The 21,228-nt window shown below is 48.6% G+C and overlaps 1 protein-coding gene across 3 annotated transcripts in view; it reads right to left on the minus strand.

Moving 5' to 3' along the window:
* The window catches only part of ADAMTS17 (ADAM metallopeptidase with thrombospondin type 1 motif 17), a 359,591-nt gene that overhangs the window by 102,485 nt on the left and 235,878 nt on the right, over nt 1-21,228 (minus strand). For 2 of the 3 annotated variants that reach the window (XM_022598898.3, XM_089906892.1), the window contains exons 14-15: nt 15,758-15,885; nt 3,987-4,107 (exon numbers count right to left, since the gene is read on the minus strand). In XM_022598898.3, coding sequence (XP_022454606.1) covers nt 3,987-4,107; nt 15,758-15,885 — 249 coding nt within the window. Of the gene's footprint in view, nt 1-24; nt 94-3,986; nt 4,108-15,757; nt 15,886-21,228 lie in introns of all 3 variants that reach the window. The other variant, XM_089906891.1, reaches the window with a different exon arrangement.

The raw sequence follows: 21,228 nt of genomic DNA on the forward strand, positions 1-21,228 counted from the left end.
GCACAGAAGAGCCAAACATCTTACATGAGAAACACCTGGGAACAGCCTTTGCCATCACACACGTGGACACCTTGGTACAAAGGTTATTCTTGACTAAGAAAAAGAAATACATTGTAATTGGTTTACATGCACATTGCAGGAACTGATACTGTAGTCTGTAGTCAGTGCAGAGAAGAGTCCTGTGTCACCATCAGACAGTGGTAAATTTCCCCATGGAACCTCCACACCCCATACCTAAAGACTGGAGCACAGAACTTGGCACAAGGCAGAGGTTCTAAAGCTAATTATTGAACAAGCGTGTGACATGTGGATCTGTCCCTATTCAATAGGGATAGATCACGTCACTCTCCCTTTAAAGAATTGACTGTTTGAGAAGGTTCTCTTTGAGAAAAAAGTGCAAAGGGATTCAGAGCCCATGGGGCATCATGGCCAACGGTTCTCGGTGGGGACTTCAGTCCAGGTATGTTCTGGACTGAGTGTCCATGGACACCAGTCACCTTTCTACTGTCAAAGAGCAGCATGAAATAATGTGAAAATGACACCTTAATGAAACAAAAGCATCCTATCAAGAACTTTCAAGTTACTAAATTTAAAAAAGTTCGGCTATTTCAACTCAGCCAAAGGCTTGGGCATTTTGAAGCCCATCCATCAGAAAAGTAATATGATAGCCAATTCAAGTTGATTCCTCCTAGAGATGAGTGGCCCAGGACCTCATCTGTTCAAAGTTGGGAGGCAACAGGCCAGAGGGCAATAAACAACCTCACTCAGGATGCTACACTGGGACCTCTCAAGGACACCCTGGGGGCATGGACACTGTCCCTGTGTGGGTCTGCTCTGGGTCCTCAGCTCAAGTACTTGGGTTAAGGAGCCAGAAGAGTTCAGGCAAGGGTCAGGGCACATATATAATTGGGCACAAATCCTGCATTTGATTCCTCTTTATCTTTCTGGTATGGTATTTTCTTTGATATTCACCCTCAGGGTGATAAGGCATTCCTCCTCTTCCCAGTCTTTCGAGCTGGGCAGAGATGAAAGTTACCTTCCTATCTAAACTGACAGGATTCTGAATCCATCCGGCTGCACTTGGAGTCACCTAGATATTACATGACCCGGGCGCTTTATACCGTTTCTAAGCTGGGTTTTTCCTTCAGCCTGAAATGTCCTTCTCCCACCCCCACTGCCAGTTAATTCCTACTTGTCCTTTAGGGCTTGGGGGCCATTGTCATCTGCCCATAGGGCTGGGTGAGGAGCCCCACCAGAACTTGGGGCCCCACAGCACACCCGCTGAGCACCTCCCTTGACTGTGACCAACTCAGTGACAGTTAACTTTTATTTCTGCAACACCTTGCTCTGAAAATACAGCAGTGCTGAATGAATGTTTACTGGGTGAATGGCCACCTGGGTGAGCACGAGCAGTATCTCTCGTACATGCCTTCCAGAATGCCAGACCTGGGTTACAGGCTAGTGTTTGATGAAATTTGTTAGCTAGTGATTCATTCACGTGTGAGCAAGCATTCCACGGACATCTTCAATAAACAGCATCCACAATGACATGAGCTTATGCTCACAGACCCCAACCACAAGGATTTGGAGAAAACAGCTTTAGACTTCAAAATGAAGGTGTGACATTTGGCAACTCTTCAGAAGGACAGAACTTTTATAGGTGGGTGACGCTAACTGAGCTTATCTTTCTCTGAAGGTTTGCTAAGGCTTTTGTGAAGGAACACTAAGCCGCATGTCAGGGTGGGGACCACTACCCCCTGGAGGATTCCAGCATCTGCCATTCTATGGGGGACTGGCTGCCACAGCCCCAGAGGCCTGATCTCCCCAGGAGGAAGCCTGCACATTCACGCCCATCTCCCTTCTGTGTATGGTTGGGGCCAGGAATAGGGTGGGATGGAGAAGGGAGAGAGCAGAGGAAAAGGACATTGCTGTGATCGGAGGAATGGATGTGTTCATGCCAAGATCAAAGGCCAACAAATGGATTAGACACTGGGGGAATGCTTTTGCCCTGATCTGGGTTCTCTCGAAGTTGTCTGCTATGTGGCATACAGTGGAAGTTTACAAAGGTGTATGGTGGAACCTTCCTTAATGCTCTACAGAATTGCCCCGGGGGCAGAAGTGGGCACGGCTGTTGCTTGACCTGCCTTCCACAGAATGGAGCAATTGTAGTCAGTCCAGTTTATTAGAGCTCAGCACAGCATTCAGTTTACGTAAAAGGTTCTAATGCTGCTTTTTTAAAAAAATCAATAGTAAACACTTGCCAGGTGCAGAGGTCTCGGTCCTAATAACCGTCCTCACTGCACAGTTGCAGCAGGCAAGGTCAGTCTCATGGCAAACTGGAGTCAGGGTCCATATAGAGAAAGTAGCATCAGACAAAACAAAGAGCAGACGTTACCAAAGGTTCAGAGCAGTGCTGTCCACGAGAACTTTCTGTAAGGAAGAGTTCTCTCTCTGCATCATCCAACACGGGACCCCCAGTCACATGTGGCAACGGGACACTTGAAATGTGGCTAGCGGGACTGATGGCTGAAGTTCTAAGTTTGTTTAATTTTAACTAATTATATTTAAAATTTGAATCAATGCCAGTGGCCTGTGGCTACTGTCCTGCATGGTGCAGCTTTGGAGGGCACCTCCCCCACACCGACTTGTTCCAACATCAGCTCCTTTAGCTTTCCTCGGGAGCCGGGCAGCAGGCACAGGTTCTCACTCAAGCTTCCTGTTCCACAGCCTGGGCACCTATCTTTAAGTCCTGAAACCAGCCCTTACGGGGCCTGAAGTGTAATTTTTAATGTCATTTTGTATTTGCCCCTGGTTTTGCTTTCACAGGATCCTGCAAAGCATCTGTGCAACAGGCCGCCCTTTCCAAAGTATCTAGAAGGAATGTTTCCTCCAGACCAGGTCTTCTGTCCAAATAGAGAAAAGGCGGACGTGCACAGACTTCTCCTCTCTGCCTTTCCTAGAGGCCCACTCTGTGGGACAGGGAGGAACAACTGATTCTATCCCCTTGTTGGGTGGAACTGGACTGAAACACTTCTCTTCAAAGCAGTTGTGGGAATTAGAACAGAAGCTTTTCAGCTCAGCTCCACTCAAGAAGTTATCTTGGTGATGTCCCTCTTGGTGACGTCGGGTGAGGGGACACTCGCCCTCTGGGTGACTTGCCCGCCTCACGCTCCCCTCACTGAGTATCAAGCAGGTACTTCCCTGTACATCATAAGCTGGTGGCCACCAGGACAGGAAATAAGAAATGCTCTCCCACCTCTGGGCGAAGCAGCCCACAGCTGTGAGGATGGTTCCAGTAGAAAGACTGTGAGGTCCATCAGCTGAACCCCGCCGACCTCTCCACGCCCAGAGTTGGAGAAGGTCTGCATCTGGGACACGGGAGATGCAGTGACTCTGCAGCCTCAGCCGGTGGATGCATCACAGACGTCCCGGAACATGAGGCTTCATGCACGTTTTAGGGATCTGTGTAAACGCTATCCTACTCTTACTGACAGAAAACTCAGAAACAGAGAAAACCTCTTCCATCCATAGGTAAAAATGATGTGGCAAAGTGTCTTCATCACCGCCTCTGTGTGCCGGACAGACGAGGGGCTGGCACACGCTGAGGGGCGGGGCTGGTGGGACAGGGCCGCTACTGTGTGAGAATGGACCTCGGGGCCGAACCCGGAGGGCCACAGGCAGACTGTTCATGTCTAGGAACCTAAGGATGTCATTCTGGCTAAAATGTCCTTCTCTGCCTTTCAGAAATCCTAAGACTGTGGTGCTGGGTGCTCTATCTACTATTAATTACTCTTTAAATGTGAGATGCGGGGAAGGCACGTGATCGTTGGCTTTTGGGTAACATAATATACAATAAGACTGGCTTTGGGGCAATAAAATATACCACACTTGTAGGAGGCCCAGTAGCTGCAGCAACACCTTGGGGCCCACACTCACCCGTCCACCAGGCGTGGCCCAGGTCACCTTTCCTCGGGCCCTGAGCTCACCTGTGCCCCGAGAGTGGCTGAAGTCACCCTTCACCACGCGGCAGGTCTTGCCGTCCCCGCTGCAGACCCCACACCGGTCTTCTTTGGCCGCAGACCCAATGATTCCATCACAGCCGATTTTCTAAATAAGCAGAGCGCTGGGTTATTCTGGGTATAGGACTCAGAGACACACCCTGCAGGGCTGACTTCTCCATGAGGCCCAGCAGGCAGGCGCATGGGGGCCCATGATACCTCCAGAGGCCCAAGCAAATGTTTTAATTTATTTTAAAATCAGAAGAGAAAAAAGAACACGATCCAACTAGTATTATATTTGTCTTTACACCCACAGAGTCATCAAATACAGGTTTTAGTATTTGTTATGGAGGAGAGGCCTGCGAAGGCCCAAGTGCCCAGAACTCACACTGAGGCCTGAGCCGGTCCCTTCCAGAGCTGCCTGAGGCGGGGCTGAGGGGAGGGAGGGAAGCCGGCTCCCACACCTTGCTGTGGCCATAATTTCACACAATCCATGATCCCCTTGGAGCTGCGTGGGTCCTTGGTTCTATCTCAGTTGGAACAGCCAACAGTCTCAGAAGACACAGCAGAGACCACAGTGACTTTTCTGCTGAGGTCGGGAAGCCCAGAGCTCACTCAGGCATGGCTGGGAATGAGCACCCTAGTATCTCAGCAAGATACCCTGCTGCTCAGATTTTTTCAACGAGGCCTGTCTGAGGGCAGAGGAGGGTCGCCCTGACCCTGGGTGGCTCCGGGCAGCACCGCCCACATCAGTTCATAAAAAGTGGGAAAAGGTTGTGAACTCCTGTTTTTCCTTAAAAAAAAAAAATGCACGAGACTTTTGTGGTCTGCAAAATAACATACCTAAGTTTATGTTATGGTAAACACTGGTGTGTTTAATTATTTGCAAGCTAAATCGCTAAAATGCCTCTCCACATTTCTCCCCTAAAGTGAAGAATTCCAGAACAAGAACTGGGTCTTCCCCACTGCCCTGTACCCTGCACTAGGTACTGGTGCCTCAAGCTGTGAAGGGTTCTACAGCCAGATAACCCAGGCCAAGGTGATTGTGCTCTTTCCTCCCTCCTTACACCCCACTCCAACCGGGGCAGGGCACGGGGCAGAGCCGGCTGAACAGCAGACCTCCTGGAGGCAAAGGCTTGGCCCCATGGCTCACCAACTGAACCCTCTGCTTCATAAAGGCAGTGCTTCTTCAACATAAACGTGCATCCGCCTCACCAGGAGGGCTGTGAAAACACTGATGCGGGATCCATCCCTAGAGTTTCTGATCCAGCAGGGCTGGGTGGGCCTGAGAATCTGTATTTCTATGAAGTTCCCAGGTGATGCTGCTGTTGCTGGCCGGGACCACACTTGGAGAACCCTGGCACCGCAGAATGCTACACGAAGAGCAAGTGAGTGTTCTTCATAGTCAACGGTCCTGAAGTCTCACCCTTGGATCCTTTTGTTTCTTTGGGAAAGAATTAATGAGAAATTACTATCGTGTGTACAAAATTGATAGCATCACTGAATATATTTCAGTGAAGACTTGAAGATATGCTAAGTGCAGAGCAAATGTGGTCCCAAAATGACCATTATGAAAACTGAAAAAGGGCAGCATTTAAAAAAAAAAAGAAGCTCAAACGTGTTCAAAGTTAGTATAAAAACAGGTAAAGGGCAAGATCGGGGGCTTTAGCAGCTAGAGGCCAGGCAATGAGCAAAAGGAGAGAGTGGACGTACGGGTGATTTAGTGACACATGGAGACCCGATGGTAACTGGCATTGACTGTCACACCTTGCCAGGGCAGACCACCAATGCGACTTGGAGGCTGACACAGGGTACCTTGAACTTGGATCATGTGGCAGGAGCTGGCTAAGTTCACGATCTGGACTGCCGGATGATTGCTATGAAGATGCTTACTGTAAAATTACAGGCGCTAAGAGTACAAGGCAGCCAAGATCTGAAATTCTGCTCAGCCAGCATGCTCAGCAAATACCCTGGGGCCACGTCTGTGTGGCCACGTGTGCTGCCCATCTTCGTGTCTCCTCGTGTCCCAGAGCCCAGCGTCCCAGTCCCCAGCCTGTTTCTAGTGCTGCCACAGGGCTAACACCCATAGAGCCAGCCCCTGTACCTTGGCTGCTTTTGTGTCACCCTGACCTGTCCCCACGTGGCTTCCCCATCTCCCAGGCGCTCTCAGCTCTAGACTTCTCTCTCACTGGCTTTTTATTATTTTTTAATCACACTCCTGCCCAACAATAGTGGGTCTCTGACTTGAGCAGGTAGCATCCGATACCTTAGTCAGGGTTTCTTGACAAAAGTTTTCTAGATGCTCTAAGTTAACAACCCACTTGTTCTAGACAGCTTCCCCCAAGCCCAGCGATGACACCTGACAAATCTGGGGCCACATAGCAACTGGCTGGCAGGGCCAGGAACAGTCCCCCACCTCCTGCCTCCCAGCTCCAGGCTGGCTGGATATCTCCCCTGACTGTCCTCAGCCTGGCGAGGTCTTCTGGACAAAGTAAGGCCTCTCCCCAAAGTATGCTGGCTTTGTGAGAATTTGGAAACGTTCAGAATAGAGAAGCTAAAAGAACACCAGAAACACTACCTTTGGGGAAAGGAAATGTGAGGGGAGAATCCACGCTAGAGTTTCAAAAGGCTACCTGTTGTCTGGCTAAGAGATCATGGCTAGGAGGCACAGTTTGCATTTGAAATCTGCCAGACAAAGAATTCACCTGAATGCAGGAAGGACAGGCGTGGGAGGTGCTTCAGGGAGCAGCGCGACAAGGGACTCACTGGGAGGAAGGGCCTTTAGCAGGAGAGCACACATTTTCCTAGATGAGCAAACTGCTTTCCCTCCAAAGAGTCCCCTGAAAGAAGGATCTTGGTGGGAAAGAGAAAAGTGATAGTGAGGAAGGGCAGTAGCTTAAGTGAGTGCTTATAAAGCCCCTGCACAGCCAGACCAGCATTAGATGTCCTCGGGATGTTGCTCCAGACAAGCAGAGGCAGGTCAGGGGGGCAACTGTCTCCCCTCACTGTGATTCTCACCATTGCTCCTAAAACATAATATAAAGAACATGTACACGCTTGCTCAGTAGCAAGGCCCCAACTGGCACTGAGATAGACCTCACGGGATCTAAAGTTTAAGTACATGCAATGTTTGGAATTGATTTCCTTTTTTTCGGGGATGAGGTCACCATCAGTTAGGAGCCCAGCAAGGCCTTGATATCTGCGGGACTGCCGGAGTGCGCTGCTGCCTTGTGACACTTGGGCACACTTGGCCTGCAAGAAGCTAGCCCTGGCCTCTGTTCCTAGAGTCCAGGTTATTCACAGGTAAGTCCAGGGGCCCACTGTCATCTATTTCTCTCAGGAGGTGCTGCATGATCCTTTCCGAAACATGAGCCACCTGCTTATTTTTCCATTGGGGTGATAGGTCTTGAGGGCTAAAATTTGTCTATTAAAATGGTACGCCCTTTCACACAATTCTTGCTCTGCACTTGCTAAAGGGAATAACACCTCCTGGTTTGATTATCTGTGGTCAATTTCTAGGGCAGACAGATAATCTCCTGGGCCCAGGAACACAGATCATGCGGGGTGGCACTTATTAAACTCCAGCACACTGCAATCACCTGAAGGCCTAGGTAGGTCACACATTGCTGGGTGGGGCCCAAGGATTTGTGTTTCCGCTGAATTCCCAGGTGATGCTGCAGGCCTAGGGCTTACTGGGAGACCACTGGGCTAGGTTTAGAACTCAGAGAGAGACCTTCCTGGAGATGGCCGCGGCTGTGAGACTCCAGCCCTGTGTCCTGAAGAAGTGTCCTTTCTCCCTCCGGAAAGGCCCCATGCATGGAGCTCCCACTGGGAGCTCTGTCACCCCTGAGTCAAAGCAGTTCTGGGCTGAGGTATCCTGGAGGGATGTGGAGGACAGTGCTGACGCCCCTCTGCTCCCAGGAACTGGGGCCCTCTTACAATGGTGCTCAGGTCAAGTAAACAATCTATGGGAAGCTCCATCATGACAGAACGTCTAGTTACAAAACCCCACATGCCTTCAAATGAGGGCCTTACAGATCACCTGAACGCTGGTTTAAGGGCTGTTCAGAACTTCCTACTCACAGGTCTCCTCCACCCAGGAAACAGAGATCCAGACCTGAAGCCTTCAAAAAGCCTTATTTGCAGGATTCACATCGTCTTATGCGTTCAACTGTCAAAGGCTGGATACAGGGGGAAACTCCTCAGCTATTTTCTCCTCTTTCCTTACCCAGCATTTTTTTTTATTTTAAAAACTAGTTTCTTTTGCTAAAATTTCACCTCTCAGAACAAAAGTATCCTCAGACCATGACTTAAGATTGTAGCTAACTGGCTTCTGGACTAGGGCTAAGTTACCCGGCAGGTGGGCAGTCAGCTTCTCTTCCGTCAATGTTGTGCTCAAAGTTGAGGTTCACCATGTGTGTCCTGAGGATCGTTACAGATTTGGACATGAGCCTCAGTTTCCCCATTCTAAAAATGAGAATATTAACCTCAATCTCAGAGAGTTGTAAAAATTACCTCTTCTCTGGTTCAAGAAACCCAGGCTCACCACTCAGGCCCTGGTGAGAGGTTGGCCCTTTCAGGATGGATGGAGACTGTTCACAGGCCATCTTCCTTCTAAGGGGCTGGGGGACACGCCCCCTCCCCTCTCTCTATTTGAGCAAAGCAGAGCTCAACAGATAATTGTCCTCTATCCCTCTTCTGCCACAGAATCCCTGCCCCTCCAAAAAAGGCAAAGGGGAAGGAGAAGGTATTGGTAGGTAGGACTGCATCTTACCTCTGTCCCTCTTGGGGGTGATGCATGAGAGCTGTGTGCAAAGGCCCATGTGCAGGTGGGCTCTCCCGTGATGTTAAGCAGCCCCACCTGCAGCGGGTCATGGTCTGTCCCAGTGGGCTTCTTAGGTCAGGTGCAAACAGGGATGCTTGCAGGGTCACCCTGTATATTAATTATCTGGGACACCCAGGGGCTGGGACAGTTTTGTGTGCTCTGCTCTCTGCCTGGTATTAGATGCCAAGATGAATTTAAAGGGAGAGCACACAGGGAGGTCTGTGTCTGAACAGCAGCAAATCTGAGAACCAAGGGGCAAGAGCCAAACTAATCTGCCAGCAGTGGCATTTTCTCCCTTTGCTACGCAGTAGTACCAGCAACATACGATATTCTTGGAAGGGGCTGGGATTCTTTCTTTCCCCCAAAATACTGAATGTTAGAGGAGATTTAATGCCTGTATTTATGAGGCTTGGTGTTCCAGAGGACAGGAAGACAAAATTAAAGGAAGCTCCAAACAATAAACTCTTGAATCTTCCCATGTTATCTTAGTGATCCCTGGCAGTCACTTTTCTACATACACTAGGAATTCCTGCTACCCATTTCTGAGCTTCCAAAGCAGTTCCTACTCAGCATCTGTTGGTCAGAGCCCTGCTCTGCTGAAGTCAGAGTGTGTGTGACACCAAGGGGAGAATAATTAATCAAAGGCTCAGGGTGGTAGCGACCTGGCAGGAAAAGCACAAGTTCTTTTGGTAGAGACAGTTCCTGTGAAACATGCAAAAAGACTAGAAAAGCATTAGTGTTCAGAACTATGTTCTGGAGGAGGGGGAGGGATGGACCATGAACAGGACAGAAGTGAAGAATATCCATCTTTAGTGATTTAAAACCTGGATTCTGCCCCCAGAATCCGGCCGCAGCTCGATGGACCGTCACCAGTGACAGATAACCTCCTGGTCACCACATCCGGTGGCCATTTCTCCACCCTCATCTTTGACCTGTCCCTCTGTAGCATCTGATGATACCCCCATCTGCGGCTGTGCATACATTCATTCACCCAAAGCACGGTTACTGGACTCCTGTTACATGCCTAACCTGGAAGAAAGACGCTAAGACAGAGGCCGAGCAGGGAGCGGGCATCCGAGCCGTCTCTTGTGTGGTTCTCTACTGATCCCTTGGACAGTTCTGCCTCCCGCGCCTCTCTCCGAAAGCGGGCAGCTCTCGTGCCCCTTCTGCTTCTGATTTTTCTTGGTAATGTCACCTTCTGCTTAAGCTGCAACAATCACTCATATGCAGGCTGCTCTTAAACCCCTCACTCGCCCTCCCACCCAGGCTCACAGAGGGCTGGTCTGCTGACAACACCCCTAGGCTCTCTGGCCAGGACACTGACCTCAATGGGGCCACACTGAAACACCAGCTCCTCCTCTAAAGCTGCTGGCTCCTGACTTCTCAGTTCTACTGTTGGATGCCTCTTGCTGCCCTCCTGGAGCTGACAGACATGGCTGCCTTCCCGGCCCTAAGCCTGAGGCCTCCAGGCCATTTCCGACCCCTCTTCTTGATATACTCACTTAGGTGCCGGCCTCGTGGCTTTGTCCCCTGAAACCTCTCTAGTGTCTATTTCTTCTCTGTGCTCATGGCCACTGCCCAGTTTAGACCCTGATTACTCAGCAAATGACTTATCACACTGGTTTTCTCCCCGCTGCTGCCAGATTGATCTTCACCTGGTCATGGCTGTGGACCCCACTGCCTATCGAGTATGCCTGCACTTAGGAACCTGGGACCCTCCCTGATCTCATCCCAACCGCTCAGCCCCCCAGCTTCCCTCCCTCCTTTTCCAAGTGCACACTGAGTCCAACCACCTCCAGCTCCCGCGAGCTCCATCACGATACCCACAGTCAGAATAAGCCCAGATTCCAGCCACAGCCTGCCCAGCCCTGCCCGGCCCAGGCCTTGCCTGGAGCCTCTGCCCCCTGCCCTCCACTGTTTCTGGAATGTGCCAGCCCCGCCCCTCTGCCTTCTGCTGGGAGTGTCCCCCTCCCATGTCTCCACTGGGCCGGCTCTGTCTCCTCGGAGGGCCCTGCTGCACCACCCGCAGCCCACTGTCTACGACACTGCTTCGTCCTCACACGGGCCAGTCCCAGGAATGACCAGGTCTGTGAGTTTACATGTTTCTTGTCTGTACGGTGCATGGCGACAGGAACCCTCTTGGTCCTGCTGAGCACTGCATGCCCAGAGCACCTTTCAGCGTCCAGCACACGGAATGTTCTTTCTGCTCTGTCTAAACCCAGTCTCTCACTGGCTCTCAATCACACCTTCACCTGTGGTTGTTAGGGTTTCACATGAGTCAGTCTCATCTTTCTGACAGACGCACCATAAAGCATGTGGAGGACAGTGTCTTATAATCCTCTGTACTCTTGCCCTCAACCCAAACACAGTGGCCAGCATGGTGCTGAGCACAGAATACGTGTTCAATAAACACATAAAAATGCTGACCTCTCATCAAGCTGGGCCCTGGGCCAAACTGGGAATAGGAGACTTTGGTTTTCAAACCAGGCCCTCTGCACCCCCAGCCTGACAGCAGAGTCACCCCTCCCACAACAGCGCAGTTTAACTTTCTCATTTTTGAACTGGGACTTCCTCACACAGGTTTCGATGGTCTTGTTTGTGTTTATTTTTCTGGCTGAGAGGAGAAGCACTTCCTTTCTTCAACTTAATAGCTATCTTCCAACTACTGCCTCACTCTCTCTCTGCTGTTAGAGGGACACCACTGACTTCTTGTTTTAAATTTAATTGCTACTTTCAGCCAGCGATGCAGCCCCCATCCCAACATCGTCTGGGCTCCTGGGTCAGCTCCACCAAGTCCTGCTGGGCTCGTCTTCCTCATTCCGGACTTCACCCTTGTCTTGCTAAACTACATGTCATTTCTTCAGAATGGATGCATGGGAAATAAAATTTCTGAGTTCTTCCATGTCTCAAAATTACTTTATTTTGCCTGCATGCTTGGTTGATCATTTGGCTGCATACAGAATTCAGTAATTATCTCAATTTTCTGCCAGGGTCAGTTTTCCTGTTTGTTTTTCTTGGTCTTTCTCATTCCTGCTGCTGGTTTTCTTCAGAGAGCTGATGATCTCTGGTTGACCACTCGTATTTGAGAATGAGGCACAGAAGGGCCAACTGATGGAACTCCAGATGCGAGGGTGGCAGTCTTCCATTCGGGACTGGCGGGAGGGAAGCTGGGCTCTGCCCCCAGTCCCAGAGGGTGGACGCTATGCTAGAATACTAGGGTCCCTCCCCTGCTTCAGCTGTCCCTGAACAGCTTATCACACAACTTCGGAAAAGAGCCTGAAGATAACTTCCTAACAGCCCGTCAAGCTCCCAGTGCCAGGCTGGGCATGGTCAGCAATGGTAACTCATTATTTTCAGCCAACTCCTCCCTCCCACTCCATTCCCAAGTACTAGACTTCCTCAAGCATCTTGCTTTCTTTCTGGTTGTGACTCTCCATCTGTTCCAGTTTTGGCCTCTGTTTCTTCAGTGAAACTTCCATCCACTTCTGCCCTCTTGTCAAAGGGTGGCCTCTGCTTCTCTTCACCACCATGGTTTGTGCTAAGCTGCCTTAACCACTGGATTAGTGGAGTACTGGGATGGAAGAGGGGTGAACATGTGGCTCAGTCTGCTGGCTTAATCCAGAAGTTGCTATGGGAGGTTAATCAGATAAAAGGGATACAGGAAATGACTTCAGAGTTTTAAGCGCTGCTGTGGATAAAGTTTCAGCACTGTTGAAAGGCCCATGCATGCATAAACACCCGGTACAGATTCCTGCATGCTTGTTACCCCTTTTTACACAGGGGGACTCTGAGGCCAGAACCTCTTATAATTCTCCTAGATTCTAGCAGTAATTCCATTTGCCTAATAGACCACAAAATAAGAGGCCAATAAATTCTGGGCAATGAAAATGGTCCATTGAAATAAGCTCCAGATTCCAGGATCGCTGAAGTCCTAAGAGCAGGGGACCCACCCACTCTTTTTTTCTGATTGCAAAATGCAATCAGAGGCTGTCTGTCCTTTAAGCCAGCCCCTTGGAGAATACAGACAATCAGACACAATCCCTCCACTGAATAAGCTTATAGGCCCTGAAGGTGTTTTGTTTTGGTGTTCATCAAGCCAGGGATATGTACACAAGTTAGGGTCCCAAGGAAATGTGACTGTAATCGGAGTACATTGGCTGCAAGTGTACGTTAGCTGATGAGGCCTTAAAGAAAAGCCAAGCATATCTGGTCCCAGGTCCATGCAGACATGTCCATCCATTTGACTCACCCACTGCCGGTCAGCAGCTTTGAGGCAAGTTGCACATTAGAGGCGTATTAACTTGATTTCCTTGCTTCTGGAGGCCAACAGTAGGAATCATTAATGATGGGACTCCTGATTTATAGGGACTTGCTGAAAAATAGACAATGTTTGTGTTTCTTCCCCCAACTCACTCCCACTTTTATGAGCGCTGTTAAGTTTCATTTCAGCATGTTAAGTAATTTGTGACTCACTGAAATGAAACTTAACTCAGTCCTCATAAAACAGAGTAAAATGGTATTTTCGTGTTTCATGTTATGGTTTGAATCAGCCTGCTATTTGGAGCTTAGTGGAATCTTCTCAAAATGCCGTTTTGGAGCCTCTCGTCCCTGCCATTCCCCACCAACTAGTCACCATGTTTCTCAGAATTTCCCAGAACTCCTTCTGCTACCCCAAAATAGCAAAATTTATAGCTAAAGGGAACAGTGGGAAAAGCTAGCAAGTAAACCATGGCAACATTTCTGGAAGTGCTGTCTTACATAAAATTTGGATGATTTCTACCTTTTATCCACTATGATAATGGATAGATAACGACATTGATGAATAGGTACAGACCCTCTGCTCACAAAACCCCTGAGATATCTTTTTATTACTATTACTCTTCTTCTCTTTAACCAATATTCCTTGCCTTACTCATTCACAAGGACCACAGAAATCCAGAACTTTCCACTTTGGCAATCACTGTAACTAGGCATAAATACTGTATTTGTACTTAATTTCTTAGTCTTATTTAAATATGCTCAATGTTATTATAAAACTTCATTAACTCTGACTTTACTAATTTGGATTTTTGTGAGAATTGAGTTAACCTTGGGCTAAAGTTAACCTTCATAGATTCTCTCTGAAGAATGAGCACTCTTAGAAAAATTACAGATGGAATTTTTAACTTCCTTCAGAAAGCAAGTTGTTTGTCTCATGAGGTGCTTGCTGGCAGGTGTGCTGCCATATCCCAGGACAGTGGTCCTTTTGCTAGGACTGGTGGGCAGCCTGGAGGCAGTGGGTCACTGGGATGCTTCCAGGTACAGGAGATGGTACTTCCAAGAACTGGCAGGCAGCGGTCTCCCCATTGTCAGGGTGAGGCTCTAAGGAGCATGAGCCCCACCTGCTGTACAGCACTGTGAAAGGGGCCACCGTCTGCACCGCCGTGCTCTAGAGCCCCCTGCCTTGAAGGGTCGTGTTTGGTTAGCACTAAGTCTCCACACAGGATGAGTAAACGCAATGATGAAGCTGGTGGTAGAGGCATTTGAGATGGACTAGGGGGTGGGATGGGATTGGGGTGGGAATGGGAAGGCGAGTGTACACGTATCATTCGTGTCACACCCAAGTGCAGGGCAGGCTCTGGTTTGATGGTGCCCTGATGACTGCACACTTAAGGCTATTGAAATATCTTGAGTGGCATCTCAAAAACCCTGCTGTACCCACTAAAGGACTGAGAGTTGCACTGTCATGGTATGGGGGAGATTCCCTAATTGAAAAGGCTGCAGTTAGAACCAAAGTCACGGAAGGGGCACACTGGCATTGACTGCTTAGAGCTGAAATCATGTCTGGTCACTTAACGTGGACCGCACTGGCCAGAAAATTTCAGGATTCTTAGAAATGTTTCCACATTGATAAGAACACTGCAGAAGATGCTGGTGAGAGGCTGGAGGTGGCTCAGCTGGTGCTGCTCTAAAGAATACAAGTGCTTTTAACTTGGGAAATGTTTGCTAAAGGAACATACGTCATTGGGCTGCACCATGGCCCATGCAAGTGTATAATTTAGGACAGAAACAGCTCTTGCACTTGGCTTGCTAGCAGTTTTACCAAAGAACCAGAACCATCAGCCATTTTTCTTTCAATGATAATGATAAGATCATTGTTCACATCTCCGCCAGAGGCTCTGCCCATTCTTTGCTACAATGCAGCAGCCCTGAGGGCCTGTTGCCCCTCCTTCCCTGGGAGGATGCCTGGCCAAGACTCTGGGGCACCAAGTGTCTATCACCCCTACATATTCGTATTTGATAACAAAGCCAGGCAGTGCCAAAGGAGTCTGGATACTGTCAAGTTTTTCCCTGAAAAATCCTAGTCTTAGACTAGTTTGGACTTTGCAGGGAAAAAAATCCACTAGGGTTGAAATGGTCGGACACCCTCCCTCCCTCCTTTCTCTTTTTGTCTTCTTAAATGACATCTTTCATCATGCTAATGAATCACAGACATCCAACATCAGGATGGGTTTGGGGATTATATTCCAATGGGTGGAGGAGTCCCCAAAAGCCAAGCACAGTCACATCCCCAGGTACCACCTGTGAAGGCATCTGCTCAGTTTTACTAAATCTTTTATAGCTAAACAGGCACAGCTTGTCCAAAAACATATGTTCGTATACATCTTCCAGTCCCACCTAATAGTCTATCTGCTCTTCCCTTTGTCATGATGTCTAAAGTTACTCCAAATTTTTTGAGATGACCCATGTTGCAACTACTCTTTCAGCATCTCAACTCTTGGTTGGCCTGCACTTGGGCCTCATGCTCAGTCACTGCTGAGGGAGGAAGGGGTGCCAGGCTGCAGGTGGCAGCACCACCGATGCAATTCCTCACCCAGGCCCCCGCCACCCTGAGCCCCTCTGGAGGGAGCCTCCCCTCCAAAGCCCTGCCAAGGACACAAGGAAAACACGTCACCTGGCACCTGCCGTGCACACAGAGGTCGGTCTCGTAGGGCCCGCAAGGCGTGCCGTCCAGGACCCTGTCGGCCACCAGCAGCGGGGACTCCTTCCCGAGGGGCGAGCAGTAGAGTTCACACGGCTTATCTAAGGAGGGAAAGGGGTGGACGTTGACGCGGGATGGGGTTTGGGGGCCATGCAGGGTGCAGATGCACATGAGCGACAGGCCAGCCCAAGAGACGAGAAGTCGGCATGGGATCAAGGTCACAGGTACATGGCACATGTTGCACCCAGCCCTTGGAACGCGTGAAACAGAAAATGGAGAAATCAGGTGAATGACACAGAGGTGAAGGCACTGTGGGATTTTCTGTACCTTGTTCTCTTTATCCTTTGCAAAGACACAGTATTTCTTTTTCCTTAAGGTATTAAAAATACCAGGCAGAACAAACATTTTGTGGTGTGCTAACCTCTAAGCAAGTTGACTATGTATCAAGGGTGAGCCTGGGGTGGGAAAGGGGGAGGAGGCGAACAAGAAGGCCTCCCAGTGAGGGGAGCAGGCCCAGGGGTGTCTCCATGGCAGTGGCTTTTGCTAAAGCTTTAGTGCTCCCCAGCCTCTGGATAAAAGCTGCAGGGCTGTGGTATGTGGTAAGAAGGCCCTGGAAGAAACGGAGCGGGAATAAGGAACAGAAAGGGGACACAGAATCCTCTAGGACAACTTGTAAGAGCCATGTCCCCAGGCAGGATGGAAACCCTGGTTTCTGCTGCTGCTGGAAAGAAGTGAGCTCCCAGAACATGCCAAGATCTCACGCCTTTGCCTAGATTGTTCCCTCTGCCTGGAAATCCCTCCCTGCACTTAGCTTTCTGGAAGATTCCTGGCACCCCAGAAACTTCCACTCCAGAGCTCTCTCTTCTCATGCCACCTCTGACTTGGACTCTCTATCTGCACTTCGCACACTCCTCCATTAAAGCCCTCAAATCCTACCGTCCTATAATCGTTTGAGCAACTCCCATATACAAGGGGATTTCTTATAAGGCGGATCCTGTTGCTACAGGAGTTTGAAGAGGATGGATTGTAATTACCTTTAGATTGAAGAACTGATGGAAATGGGAGCCCTTGGAGGACAAGGAACTGAACTTTCATCTTTTGTCCTCAGGTCAGTCCCAGGACCTGGTTCACAGAAGATCTTGGTAAATATTTTCATCTTTCTATATAAACTTTAGAGTCAGTTTGTTGATATACCCAAAATAACTTGCTGGAATTTTCATCAGGATTGCCCTGAATCTCTATATCAAATTGGAAAGAATTGGCATCTTGATATCTTTCCATTGATATGGAATATCTCCCCATTTTTATAATTGTTTTAGTTCATTCATCAGAGTTTTGTAGTTTTCCTCATATAGATCTTATACATATTTTGTTAGACTTATACCTAATTATTTCATTTTGGGGGTGCTAATGTAAATGGCATTGTGCTTTTAAGAATTTCAGCAGTGTTCCTTTTATTTTTTATTTTTATTTTTTGGCTGCGTGGCACGGCATGCAGGATCTTAGTTCCCCGACCAGGCCTCTGTAGTGGAAGCACAGAGTCTTAACCTCTGGACTGCCAGGGAAGTCCCTGGCGTTGTTTTTTTAATTTCAAACTCCACTTGTTCATTGTTGTTATATAGGGAAGCGACTGACTTTCGTACATGTACCTTATATCCTGCAACCTTGCTATAGTCCCTTACTAGTTCCAGGAGGTATTTTCTGTTGATTCTTTTGGATTTTCTACATAGATGATTATGTCATCCGCAAATAAAGATAGTTTTCTTCCTTCCCAATCTGTATACAGTAAGTCCCCTACATATGAACCTTTAAGTTGCGAACTTTCAAAGATGCGAATGTATTATAAACCTATTTCAGTACAGTACTAAATAGCCGATTGCGTTAGTTGGGTACCTAGGCTAACTCTGTTGGACTTACAAACAAATTGGACTTATGAACGCGCTCTCAGAACTGAACTTGTTTGTATGTAGGAGACTTACTGTACCTCTTATTTCCTTTTCTTGTCTTGTTGCATTAACTAGGACTTCCAGTATGATGTTGAAAAAGTAGTGGTGAAAGGGGACTTCCTTGCCTTGTAATTGATCTTTGTAGGAAAGCTTCAGGATTATTTATTTTTTAATAAATGAATGGATTTTGTTCTTTTGTACACAACTGAGAAAGATAAATGCACCTTTTCTCTCTTTCTCTCAGTCACCTAATTCTAATGTGGTTTATACAATTAATTTGCAAAGGAACTTCCAGAGAGAGAAACACCAACATCTTTGTGCTGTCTCTGCAAGGCCCTTTGTCTCCACCATGAAACTTCCCCAGTGGGTCCTTCTGGTGGTCTCAGGTGAGCAAGGGCAGGGGTGAAAAAAAAAAGGCTTCTAGAGCTGAGTTGGCCTCAGTAGACCATGGCATCCTAGCTGGAGAGTTCTTGTCAGAGCAGACATGTTGTCTTATCCAGGTTCTGGAGCTTTTGTGATGGGGGACATTCACTAAACTGCCACTGTGGTCAACAGCTTTCCATAGAGCTCCTCTCCCATGGAGCGCTGCTGATCAACAAAATAAGTCTTGTCTTAGAACACTAGAAAGAAGCTACAGGGGCACAGTGGAGATGTTCAACTTGGCTGTTCCAGTTAGCGGTGGAGGGAAAAATCTGCTGTGAAGGGTAGATTCCCAGGTAAGCAAAGTAACAATGATTTGTTTATTCATTTAACAAACATGGATGGAGCCCCTCTCTCACACAAGGCACTCTTTTGGCACTGCTTGGGAAAGAAAGATGAGTCATGCATGCCTTTCAAGGCCCTGGTGGTCTTATAGACAAGTACACAGCAAATCCCCAATGAGGCAGACTGTGAAAAGCCTCATGGGTCTGATCTGAGCTGTCAGAGGACAAGGCATACTAGAAGGAATGATCCATTTCTCCAGCTGGCAAGCTGGGGGCAGTTGTCCCTCCATTTAGATGGAATAACCCAAGATGGTAGCCAGTGAAAGGAGAACTATGGGAGACTGAAATGTAAACTGAGATCAGGTTCTGGGAGGCTAACTTGACAAGACTTTGGAGGTGCTCTTTAGGACCCTGAGGTTTCCTTTGAGCATCTCGAGAGCCACTGAGACAGAGGCAGCACACAGCCCCCATCTTGAATGGATGGGTATACCTTCTCCACATACTGGGCTTCCTCTAGTGTTTCACTGTAAGGGTGGATCCCTTGGACAAAGCAGTTTCAAAACTATGGATTACATTTAAACTGAAGTACTGCCTCAATATCTGGAGTCACTGAGCTTTGAGGAGATTCATTCAGTAGCAGTAGTAATGATGATGGTGCCATGCAGCATGCTAAGTAGTGTCTACGCATTTCAGGTGGGTGCTGTCATCATTCTATCTTACAGACGAGCACACAGGCTCAGAGAACGTGCATGGCTGCCCAGAGTCCCTCAGTTGGCAGAGCCAGACCCTGGCCTCTTCGTCCCATCCTGGTTTCTTTCCACCATCACTGTTTTCTTTCTGAATGGAGAACTCTGGGGGTCAAAGATACCAAGGGGGCAAAACGGTGCTGCTGAAAACAAACCGCCAGTTTTATGAATGTTTATGAGTGTATACTCTGATTTAGGCAGAGATGAAAATGGGATTTGGGTAGAAACGTAGAGGCTCTTTTGAGGTAAGTTAGAAAGACCAGACTTGAAAAGGATGAAGATCCCTTTCTGGGCTCTTTGGTGTGAACATCAGGGAAGTAGAGACTCTGCAAAGCAGGTGGTCCCAACCTCAGATGGAGGGGATTCTGACCATGACCCCAGGCAACAAGGTACACTCAACTCCACCTGTATTCCACTCTCCCACCTGCAGACACCATCCCCTGTGGCTACAGTAGTCTGGGAGCCCCAGGCCCCACAACAGAGTCCAGAGGTAATACTTCCTTCCTCTGCTCAGCTGGAACTCCCTCCATTTGTCCATCTCCTTTTCTGAGGATTCTGCTCAGAATTCAGGGCACCTCACACCTCTAGGAAGGTGTAGCACTATGTCCCAAAGCAACTCAGGATAAACTTTATAAAACTCGAGGCAGCTCAGAACCTCTCGAAATTCTCTGAATATTCCCCTCCAAGCTGCCCTGGGTGGGCAATTAATCTCCTGATAAATGACATGAGGTGCTGGATTTCAGCTTTGGGCAGTGTCAACACTCCTACATCCACAGTTGTATAGAAGGAGGTCAAATCTTCTTACAAGTTATACAACCATACACTCTAAGGAAAGAAGCTTGGAACATCCCTCTTGCCTGGCTGATATGTGCTGAGATTAAATTAGGATTGAGGCTGACTGTTTGGGGTGGGTCCCAGCTTCTCACTGGTTCACTTGTCGTCAGGACTTACACTTGGATGGGGAAGCCACAGACAGGGCATGTGAGATGGACTTGGGGTCTTAAGAGCCACACCACCACATCTGCTTGGTGGGGGCTTGGAGGGCTCCCCCGCTGTGCTCCAGGATGAGGATGGTGCAGACAATACTTGTGGCTCTTAGTGCTCTTGTTCTTTCTCTGCCAGTGGTTACAAACTCTTACTAAGGTGGAGACACTAAGGTTGAGGTCATCACAGGTGCTCACCCCAGCCCTTCCTGGCCCTCTGTGGGGTATACACGCTGAGGAGGCTGCTCAGCTCCCTACCGCCAAAGCTGCTCACCATGACCCCATAGCCAGGCCTCAGCTGATTGGACCAGCAGTGGCCACATGACTGTGGCTGGGCCAATCAGAGTCTTTCTCCCCACCACAACCTCATAGGCAGGCCTCATGGGGCCTCAGTTGATTGGACCAAGAATGGCCACCTGACCACAGCTGGACCAATCAGTCTCTCTCTCCTGGGAAATCAGCACTGAAATTAGATAGAGAGGTTCTGTCTGCTCATGGTTGATGATGGATCTCTAAGAAGTCTACACTCCCTCAACCACAATTCAGAAATTCAAAAGCTCTGAAAACTGCAAGCATTTTTTTTTTTAACATATTTGGCAGACACATTAGGCAGCAAAATTAGCCTTGACTGACATGAGACTGTTGGTAGTACTCAGTATCCCACTTAGAGACTGTTCATGGGTTGCCTGGTAGAGATGTCTGTGTGTCTGACTGTGGGGTGCTTCCCAGGACCCCACTGGGATATTAAATAATATATATTTGATGCATGTTGTTATTTTTCTAACACCTAAAATGCTCTGGACTCCCAACCACATCTGGCCCCAAAGGATTTGAATACAGGATGAAGACTTCATAAAAGGTGCAGTGGGCTGCCCATCAGCCTGTACGCGGACAAGTTGTGAGAAAGCCAGTCTGTAGCAGGAGCGGGAAGAAATGGGTCACAAACGCAGGCTGTGGCGAACACGGAGAGAAGGTCCTGACATCTTCAGAGGCCCTGGCCCCAGACCTTCATCCTGGCCCTGGGGACCTGTGAGATACCCTGCATCTTCGCAACCACTCTCTTTT

This window comes from Delphinapterus leucas, chromosome 2 (genome assembly GCF_059928025.1).
Source record: "Delphinapterus leucas isolate spDelLeu-1000000601 "Yukka" chromosome 2, BTC_Dleu_Yukka2, whole genome shotgun sequence".
Lineage (NCBI taxonomy): Eukaryota > Metazoa > Chordata > Mammalia > Artiodactyla > Monodontidae > Delphinapterus > Delphinapterus leucas.